Source organism: Pseudonaja textilis, chromosome 16 (assembly GCF_049901715.1).
Source record: "Pseudonaja textilis isolate UNSWEBS1 chromosome 16, rPseTex1.2, whole genome shotgun sequence".
Classification (NCBI taxonomy): domain Eukaryota; kingdom Metazoa; phylum Chordata; class Lepidosauria; order Squamata; family Elapidae; genus Pseudonaja; species Pseudonaja textilis.
In genome coordinates this window covers 9146275-9157045 of record NC_142005.1, presented here as the reverse complement: position 1 = coordinate 9157045, position 10771 = coordinate 9146275, and the positions used below count along the sequence as shown (strand labels likewise).

Below are 10771 nucleotides of genomic sequence, written 5' to 3'. Positions count from 1 at the left end.
GACCAGCCCTCGGCAACATGCGGGAGACATGCTGTTAACGGGCCTCAAGAGGGCCAGCCTCTTTTTAAAAGGCTCCAGCTGGGGGGGGGGACCCTAATTTGACCTCAAAAAGGGGGCAGCGGTTGCAATACCCTCAGAGACCACCAGAGGCCGCCGCCGCCACCCCCATTCCGTGAAGCTCCTGTAGATGCCTTCAAAACGGTTTGATGGTTTGTTTATTTAGTTATTACCTTTAGGTGCCTTCATAAGCCCAGTTTGAAAGGCCCTTAATTTATTCAGGACCCGCCCTGAAATTAAACCTTGAAGGACACGACACCAAAGCCATGATTTTTGGGAGAAGATTAAATTCTTTATTGTGCCTCCTCAGCCCCTTCCGAGCCTGAGCCCAGAAGCCCTGAAGGTTGGGCGTGGGGCTAAACCAGGATTAGAGAGGAGAAGCAATCTCGGCCTCCCGTCGCTCCCTCAGTGGTCATGGTGGAACTTATTGTGGCAATGGATCAAGACCTTGCTGACAAAAGCCATGAATTCCTCGAAGGACACCTCCTGGTCCTTATTCTGGTCCAGCTCCTTGAAAAGACGGTCGATGGCTGCGGGGTCCTTACTGCCCTGAAAATCCCAAAGAAGAACAAACAAGGTTGGTGGGTTTGTTTTTGTTTTTTTGTAACGGTGACAATGGAAACGGCCTGGAAAAGCTGCCTTTCATTTTTTTTCCTTTTTACATTTCTTTTTTTTTTTAAATTATGGTATAAAAACATAAATACTAACAAATGCACACAGTAACATTTTATGGTGTAACGTTGTCAGCCTTCAAGATTTTCTCTCTTAGCTTTGCATCTTGCGGCTGTCATAAGTAACGGGGGGAAGGAGCGGGAGAACGATTATGGGAAGTGTGCTGGAGGTGTTACAAACCAGAACTGTATTAATTGGGGGGAATACAGTCTTGCTTAGATTTCTATTCTATCCTTAGGTTTCTATTCTATGCTATGCGCAGCTGCAAACCTTTATCAAACTATGCCAAGGTCAACGGACAGAAGCCTCATCACCACCTGGAGATGCCCACACGATGATCTACACAACTTTTAATTGGATGAACCAATTGAACTATTGGGGGTGGGAACGTTGCCCTTGCTTTGTCTAGGTGATTTACGCCCCCATTTTCTCAGATTCAGAATTCTTTTGTTGCTACCACTTGACTTCCAGTCAAAGATATCTTTATCTTGAAAGAGTCTAAGGATTCCTTTCTTTCTTGGATTTTGAATGGAGCGCCAGCCGACAATAAGACACAAAAGAAAAAGAAAAAAAAGAAGGTGAGGAATTCAGGGAAGGAAAAGGAAGGGGGGGAAAAGGGAGCATGAAAGAGAAGGGGAAAGAGGAAAAAAGAGAAAGAAAGAAAAGGAAGCCGCGACTTCCAACCCTTCCTAGCACAGTACAAAAGAGATACTCCAACTTTTTGCTTTTGTATATTAATATGGAACAAGCTGTTTCTAAAAACGACACAAACAACAGGGATTTGGGGCTGAGTTCTGGCCTGTAAGTCAAGGACTGGCTGTGTCTTTTACGATCCATTTTGCTCTGTTTTCAATCCAATTTTGGAAGCCGCTGAAAGGAACCTCAAAAAGGGAGCAGCGGTTGCAATACCCTCAGCGACCACCAGAGGGCGGCGGCGCCACCCCCATTCCGTGAAGCTCCTGTAGATGCCTTCAAAAGTTCTTGCCAACCAACCAAAGTTTGGGGTTGTTGTTTTTTTCCTTTGAAGACGTTTCTCTTCTCATCCAAGAAGCTTCTTCGGCTCTCCACCACCGTCCAGTCAGAGCTGAAGAAGCTTCTTGGATGAGGAGCAAAACATCTTCAAAGACAAACAAAAAAAAAAAACCCCACAGAAAGTCCAGTTGCCTCTCTGGGAAAGAGGTGTGATGCAGGGATGGAGCCTGGACTACATAGATCCTCCCATAAGGGATAAAAGCCAGGCTTTGGGGGTTGGCTTCTTTGCAGGAAACAAAGAAGTTATTGCAACTCCAAGTTCTCATGGAATTCCTGTCTATTCTGGTTTGTTTTGGGAGGGCTTTTGTCTCCGGATATTTCCCTGCAATTAATCTTGTGTTCTTGACAGCCTTTCACACCCTCTTATCTGGGACAATTAGTTTTAATGACTCTTTGCTGTGAATGAACAGAATTAACAGCGACACATTGAAAGAGGTTTGCTTTTCTAAATACTTTGTGTTTATTTGATTTGAATGAGTCTTGGGTCAGAACACTCCCTAGAAAGTCCCTTGCTACCTTTCCCTTCCCGGCTTCCAAGATTCTCATGTGCTGGGCCTCCATTTCTAGTTTCTCCTTTCCCTTCCTCTCCCCTGATATTCTAAAATGTTTTTCATTCGGTGGATCAGGAAAAAGTTTTTCTTCTCACCTGGATGAAGTTTGGAAGCTGTTCCTTCAGCAGTTTGGATAACTCGGCCTTGGAGAGCCTGTCATGGTGTTCTTTTTGGATGGAATATTTGTGGAAGACATCGATGATGCATTCGCAGCATTTTTCCATCTGAGTCTGAGACATCTTGCTTCGCTTCTGGTCTGGAAATATAAACGTCCATTTACATTTAAATATATTGATAGATTATCAATCGCTTTATCGCCTGGCGAGGTTGGAAGCCTTCAACTCCCCCGAAGCTCTGAGCACAAAAGGTTGGATTTAGCCTCTGTGGTCCATTTAATTTCTTTCCCCTTCCTTTTTCCTCCCAAAACTCCCCAAAGAATCCTTCCCAAACTTAGAGAAACTTATCAAGAATAGAATTAATTCCCATTAAACAGGAGGTGAGAACAATCAGTTAATGGGTTATCCTGCCCCAGGAATGGTGGCTTCTCCATTGCTGGAGGTTTTCAAGAATAAAGTGGACCACCATTAGACCGGGATGGAATCAGATCTCCTGCTTTTGGGGCGGAGGGGTGGGTTGGACTGGATGACCTCCAAAGTCCCGTCCAGCCCTAGGATTCTATGATATTAGGATTCTACGGTTCAGCTGATCTCTAAGATGAAAGGAGAGGCAGGAGGAGAACCACCAAAGAGACTTTAACCCAAAAAAGTCAGAGAAGGTCTGGAAAAATGGTGGGCTTGCAATGAAGAGCCAACGAGATGTTGCTTCAGTTCACCCTTCCTGGACCTTCCAGGGTCTTTTGGGAGCCCTAGGCTCTTCCAAGTCTCTAGTCCTCATGGTTCTCCCTTTCACTGCTCGGCCCTCAAGGCTGCAAAGCTGAAGTTCTCCAGATCTTCAGACCCCAAAGCTGCACGGGGAGCCCTGGCCCCAGATTCTCCTGCCTGGATAGGGTGACCCCACCTAACGCGTCCCAGATGGTTGCCTTCTGGTTCTAGGGAGGCTTTGAACCCCTGGCCAAGAGCCCCACCCCACCAGGACTCTCCCCGCTTACCTCCGGCGTCGATCGGTAAGAGAGAGCAAGGTTGGTCTCGGGTGGGATGAGCAGCCAGGACACGGTGCCCCTCTTTTATAAGTCCCTCCGGAGGTTTGACCCTGCCCTCCCTTGCAAAATCCTCCTGTCCCTACGCATGCACACGCATGCACACACACCCACACACACACCCACACCCCACACACACACACACACACACAGGACCCTCGCAACTTTCTCCTCTTTCTCAAGGCCTCTCAGGGCTTCCTCAATTGTTTGACTTCCTTGCAGGTAATTTTCCTGGACAACAACAACCGATTCTGCCTTGTCACTTCACTATCTGGAGATTGTGTGTGCAAACACACTGGTTCTTTTGCCCAACCCCTGCAAACATCAGGCTGGGCCTGTTTTTATCTTCTTCTTCTTCTTCTTCTTCTTCTTCTTCTTCTTCTTCTTCTTCTTCTTCTTCTTCTTCTTCTTCTTCTTCTTCTTCTTCTTCTTCTCCTCCTCCTCCTCCTCCTCCTCCTCCTCCTCCTCTGCCTTCTCTTCTTCTTCTTCTTCTTCTTCTTCTTCTTCTTCTTCTTCTTCTTCTTCTTCTTCTTCTTCTTCTTCTTCTCCTCCTCCTCCTCCTCCTCCTCTGCCTTCTCCTTCCCCTTCTTTCCTCCTTTCCTTTTTCTCATTATTTTTCTCCTTCTCCTTTTCTAAAATCCCATTTATTCCGTTTGGATCTACGGAACTGACCCTCAAACAGCCCCGGATGGATTTATTGACCGATTGATTGGTTGATCCATCCATCCATCCATTAAACTTATATATTTGATTATCTGGATGGGGAACAACGGGAAATGTTGTCAGATTTATGTCAGGGAGGACATGAACTATTTTCCCCAGAAAGAGGTGTAGAATATAAATATTTGAAACTGGGCAATAGAGATTCTTCCGGGGAGAGAGGGAGGAAGGAAAGGAGGAAAAGGGGGAGGGAGGGATGGGAAGAAAGGAAGAGTTGAGAAGGAAGAAGGAAGAAGGAAGGAAGGAAGGAAGGAAGGAAGGAAGGAAGGAAGGAAGGAAGGAAGGAAGGAAGGAAGGAAGGAAGAATAAATGGGAAGAAAGGAGGGAAAGGGGGAAAGAAAGTTGGTTCACTTTTAATGCCATTGACCATTTCAGGAGGGAGGGAGGGAAGAAGGAAGGAAGGAAGGAAGGAAGGAAGGAAGGAAGGAAGGAAGGAAGGAAGGAAGGAAGGAAGGAAGGAAGGAAGGAAGGATGTGCATAGTGCAACTTTCTTTCTTTCTCTTTTTTTTTTAAAAAAAGGACTGTTTTGGGAAGAGAGCTTGGTTTTGGGTTTCACCCCTTTTCTGCACCCGTCTCCAGCCAGGCCAAAGATCATCTCTTCCTGGATCTTCTCTTCTTCTCATAACCAGTTCAGAGAAAACCAGAGAGAGATTCTAGATGCAGAAAAGAGAATGCAGCCAAGCTGGAAATACGAGCCGGCTGCGAATTCGAGGGTCGCCCAGAGAGTTGGAATTCCGAGCATCTGGAAAATTATTATTTGTGTCTTTTCATTCTAAAGGGCCATTGCTGAAAAGGAGAACCAGTTTGCCTTTGACTTCCTTTTTGAAACAAGAGCTGTTGGAAAATTCCAGTGTGCAAGGACATGTTTTAACTTTTTTTAAACCGTGCACCATTCCTCGTTTTTGTAAGCCAATATATCGACGCGGAAGCATTTTGGTCTAAATTTTTCCAGGTTCCTTGCATTTTGCTTTGAGCTGGTTGGACAGTTTGGGCTTAAGGATTTTTTTTCCCCCATTTCACATTTTTTTATTAGTTGAGCCAAGTATAAAATACAAGTGAGGTGGGGGGAAGGCCTGAAAAAGTAAGAAGAGAAGGACCCAGCGTAAAGGGACGGAGAGAAAAAGAAAGGAAAGTTTCCAGCTCTCTTTTTTTAGTATGGTTTAGGCAACGATGACATTTGTGCTTTTGCACAACAGTTGTACAAGCCATTTCTATAACAAGTTTACAAAAACAACATTTTGTATATATATATATATTTTTCCCCTCCATTTCAGAAGGGATTTTAAAGCAGAGACAAAACTATATACATATATCATTTTTATATATGATATATTATAATTTTATATATATATCTATCATCTGACGAACACAAGATCCAAGCCTGATGATGGCAGATGGGATTTTTTATTTTTTCCTCTTCCCTCTTTCCTTTCGTGCGATGCCATTTTAAGGTGGTTTCTTTGTCCTCTGATCAAACAGAAACTGATCCGCAATTCATACATTCCGTTTTTCTCGATCCGAGGCTGCGGCTGACCCCATAGCTTTGCGGCTACATGTTCGAAACAGCTCCGAAGGGACCCTTTGACCCACATTTCTGCTTAGAAATTGCTCAAGCGGCACTCTTACAAAACTCCAGTTTCGCCAGAAGTTTATTAGGACAGGGGAGAAGATCATAAATGCACACACACACACACACACACACACACACACACACACACCGAAATTCAAGGTCTCTGCATCTGATCCAGGTGTGGGTGGTCTCAAAAAAATATATGAAATAAAATAAAAATTAAAAAAAACCAGATTGAAAGAGAAGGGAAGAAATCCAGGTATTTCTCGGCTTACGGCCGCGATCGAACCCAGCGTTCAGCGAGGCGGTGGTTAAAGCGAGTTTTAATCCTGTTTTACGGCCTTTCTGGCCACGGGAATCGCTGCAGTTGCCTGAATAACAGGGTTACGGGGTGAGTTTGCCCATTGGAAGGTGGCAAAAGCGGATCACGATCCGTCGTAAGTACGAGTCAGTGCCCAAACGTCCAAATTTTGATCAGGTAGGTAACCGTGGGGAAGCTGTGATGGGTCGTAAGTGCGAAAAAACGGTCCAAAGCCCCCTTTTTTTCGGTGCCCGTTGTAACTTCGCTCACTAAACAGACCGTTGTAAGTCAAGGACGACCTCGTAAAACCGAAACAAATAAGAAATAAATCAAATCGCTCCCAAGAACTTTGTGGATTCGTCCTCTTTTCATGGATGCGAAACCCTTCAGACATGGAGTCCTTGAGTTATAACCATCCGTTCAGCGACTGTTCAAGTTATAGCAGCGCCAAAAGTTTCTTACGACCATTCCTCACACTTACGGCAATGGCGGCGTTCGCCCCCCACCGTATAACTGAAACACCTGGAAACTGGCATGTACTTGTGTCGGTTGCAGCATCCCGGAGTGGGGAGTGGAGGAACTCATACAATCTTCACTTGCAAGCTCCCCACTCCCAGTCAACGGAGAAAGCCGGATTCGCTTAAGGACTTGCAATGATTCACTTAACGACCATGGCAAAAAAAAACGGTCATAAAGCCAAGCCTAGGCTCCCTTTAACAACTTTGCTTGACTGAGGGTAATTCCGGAAACGGTGCTGTGATTTAAAACATTGGCACTTTGTGGTGGAAAATCAACCCAAAATCCAACTCAGGTTCTACAGCTCAGAAAGGGTCCATTAAATGAACAGATTGACGGAAGGGACCCCTGGAGGTCATCTAGTCCAACCCTCCCCCACCCACTCAAGTAGGAGACCCTACACCATTCCTGACAAATAGCAGTCTGGTCTCGTCTTGAAAGCTTTAGCCCAGATTTAACAGATTAACAGAGTTGGAAGGGACCTTGCAGGTCATCTAGTCCAACCCCCCCCACCAAAGTAGGAGGCCCTACACCATTTCTGACAAATGGCGGTCTAGTCTCTTCTTGAAAGCTTGCAGGGATGAAGGTCCCACAACTTCCAGCCTCTCCAAAACTAGGATGGGGTGGGGTTTTTTTTTGTCCCTTCTGCAAAATAATTAAACAAAATAATTTACAATGGCTTCTATCTCCCCCCCCATTACCCTGTTTACTGTTTCCAGTGACCATTGCACAATCTTTATGGAGAAACGTAGATTTCTGAAACCAGGAGTTTAAGTAATGAGTAATGCAATCCTTGTTTCTCCAACTTTATTACTCAGAGGTCAGTCGCAACTCCAGAAAGAAAGAAAAACGCCTCCTGACATGTTCAGATCTTATCCAAAACATAAAACCAGATAAGCTAGCCTTAAGCTAGCCATCATAAAACCAGATAACCTAGCCATTCTTCTCCCCTGGTTTTATTTTTTTTTATTTTTTAAATACAACTGTATTTAAAAACTGTAGATTAAAAATACAAAATCCAAATGTGGGGAGGAAAAAGAAATGAAGTGAAGCGAAACAAAACGAGACCAAAACATTGAAAGAAATGTGAATGAAAAAGAACAAAAAATTAGACTATTTTTTTATTTTATTTTTTTGGAATAAAAAGGGTATTTATTTATCGAAGGGAGAAGAGGGGAGTGGGAATACCATCTTGGCTTCCAACGTTTCCTTGGAATCAAACTTGGTTAGAGGGTTTGGCTCCTGGCTGCTTTTTGCAGCCTGGTCTCTGCGAGATCTCTGGGTGGTCTCCTTTCCTGGTTATTCATCGTGTCTGACCTTCGTTCGGCAGTGTTTAAGATTGGACAAGCTCGGATTTGGCTTTGAAGGGCCTGGAAACCAAGGTCAGCCAAGAATGGTGGTCTGGGGGAAACCCTCCATCCTGGAATTAGGCGACTAATTAACATGCAATTAATACATTTCCAACTCCGGATTCAGGTGTTGCCCAAATGAGACAACTGCTCCGCCCCCCGGAGCTCTCCGTGGTTCTGAAGTGGCCACTTCACTTCGCTGCCAATGGATCAGGCCTACACACACACACACACACACACACACACACACACACACCACGAACATGCAAACACGCACGCACGTAAACACACGTCTCAGAAATTGACCAAACTTGTTGAGATGGACGAACCGACTTCTTGGGGTCAGGAATTTATTGGCTGCTCAGAGAAAAATTCCTCAGGGACTTTGTGTGTGTGTGTGTGTGTGTGTGTGTGTGTGTGTAAAAAACATGGCTGGGGGAGGAAAAAAAAATGAACATGTGGTTTATGGCTTGGATGAAGAAACTGTGGAAAGAATTGAACGGATGTAATTTTTGAGAAAGAGTTTAAAGGATTTTTGATGGAGAAACCGCTGTGAAGAATATTCAAAGCTGGTTTTTTTTAAAAAAATATATCTTTCTCTTTATTTTTCTGCTTTCTTCTGTTTTTGTTTCATTATTGCAATTTTAGCCTTTCCTTTCTTCCTTTCCCTTTCTTTCCTTTCCCTTCCTTCCTTCTTTCCTTTCCTTTCTTCCTCCTTTCCTTTCTCCTTCCTTCCTTCTTTCCTTTCTATCTCCCTTTCCTTCCTTCCTTTTCTTTCTCCTTTTCTACCTTTTCTTTCCTTTTCATCCCTTCGTTCCTACTTTCCTATTTCCCTTTCGTTCCCTCCCTCCTTCTTTCCTTTCTTTCCTTTCCCTTCTTCTTCCTGCTTTCCTTTCCTTTCTTCCTTCCATCCTCCCTTTCCTTTCCTTTCTCCTTCTTCTTTCTACCTTTTCTTTCCTTTCTCATCTCTCCCTCCCTCCCTCTCTCCCTTTGTTCCTATTTTCCTATCTCCCTTTCCTTCCCTTCCTTCCTTTCATCCCCCTTTCCTTTCTCCTTTTCTTTCTAGCTTTTCTTTCCTTTCTCATCCCTCCCTTTCTTTGTTCCTATTTATTATCTCCTTTTCCTTTTCTTCCTTCCTCTCTCGCCCACTCCCCTTTATTTTTCAACACAATTTATTTTATTTGTTATTATTATTAAATTTATATGCTGGGCATTAATGGCACAGAAATGTCAGGAGCCAGGAGGAGAGAGAGAAAAATACAGATTTAATTTCATTTCAAAAGGAAGTCCATTACACCCAAGTCCATTCAGTGTAGCGAAAGTTGTTTCTTTATTTCTCCCATTTTTCCTCCCCACAAAAATCTAATTTTATTTTATTTTTTAAGGGCGGGGGGGGAGTTTCCAAGCAAAACATCTTTACTTTAAATGGAGAAATGACCAAAGTAGGAAGTTGAGTTTGGCTCTGGAGCAACTGAGCCCTCTTGCAACGAGAAGGAAAGGCGTAACTTGGTGGGAACTAAAATCCACTTCCTTAAAAAATTCTTGTTTGGACACTTAAGAAATTCTTCCACCGCTTGGCCCCTTGCAGGCCAGAGAAAGACGGGACCAGACTTGCTTGTTGGGTTTTAAAAGTTCTTCTCCCAGCTTGCTGGCACGACTCAAATAATAATAATAATTCACATTTTCAAATTATGGCCGGGCTTTCTCAAAAAGACAGAACGTATCTTCATCAAAACTTTGTAGAGCAATAAGAATTGATGCCAACTAATATGAGTTTAGAACAGAGAGAGGAAAGGAAGTGAAGGAGGGAGGGAGGGAGAGATAAAGGAAGAAAGGAAAGAAAAGAAAGAAAGAGAGAGAGAGAAAGAGAGAAGGGAAGAAAGAAAGAAAAAGAGAAAGGAAGAAAGGAAGAAGGAAAGAAAAAGAAAGGAAGGGGAAAGAGAGAGAGAGAGAGAGAGAGAAAGAAAGGAAACAGGGAGGGAGGAAGGAAAGGAGGGAGGGAGAAAGAAAGAAGGGAAGAAAGAAGGAAGGAAGGAAAAGAAAACTCAAGCTGCATCTTTGCATCCAAATACTCCGTAGTTCAAAAATAAAAATTAAGATGAAAGAAATAAGAAATAAGTAAGAAACGCAGGTGGAAACTAGAGGTGCCTTTTTTGAGCCTACAAATTATAGGGCAAAATAAAAATTAAGATTAAAATAAACAAATGAATTAATGGATAACTAAAGCTTACAAAATTTGATTCCCTCGCCTATTTCAATCAACCTTTGGCTTCGTCCGCCCATGGGCCGGAGGACTACAGGTCCCCAAATCCCCAGCTGGGGAGGCCCACAGCCCCTCTCAGAGAGTCAAGTCGCCCTGGGCCTCCTGAACCGGCTGTGGATGATGGAGTCGGTAGTCCCACACACACCCCTTTTTAAGAATCCTGGATTTTTGCAGAAGTTGCTCGTTGCTTCAACGTTCCACTAGAGGGCGCCCGTACACAAGCCACCTCCCCTACAATCCTAGGATTAAAAAAGTGGATTAAAAAAATATGAAATAAGCCAAAAAAAGAAAAAATATGAGGGTCTCCGTCGGAAGAGAAAAAAAAATATTTTGAGGAAAAAGAAAACCCTCCAAGATAAAAAAAGAAAAGAAAAAGAAAAGAAAATTCCTGCCAGGCACAACTGATGGGGTTGGTTCAAAACCGGTGGAAAGAACTGGACACAGCACCATAGAGCATACACAGAGTGCTTTCCACACCCCGGGCCATCGCAGATATAAACCAGGTTGCAGCCCTTCTGTCCCTTCGCTTTAATTCTATTTTCCCACATACACACACACACACAACTTTGCAAATGTTTGCTCCG

General features: G+C 43.8%; 1 protein-coding gene across 1 annotated transcript; it reads right to left on the bottom strand.

Annotated features, from left to right (window-relative positions):
- Positions 1 to 333: 333 nt before the first annotated feature.
- Positions 334 to 3449, bottom strand: LOC113449172 (protein S100-A12). The gene is made up of 3 exons (XM_026720181.2): positions 3421 to 3449; positions 2408 to 2568; positions 334 to 606 (listed from the first exon to the last, which is right to left on the bottom strand). The coding sequence occupies exons 2-3, from the start codon at positions 2549 to 2551 to the stop codon at positions 463 to 465; spliced, it is 288 nt and encodes a 95-aa protein (XP_026575966.1). The 5' UTR covers positions 2552 to 2568; positions 3421 to 3449; the 3' UTR covers positions 334 to 462.
- Positions 3450 to 10771: the final 7322 nt, after the last annotated feature.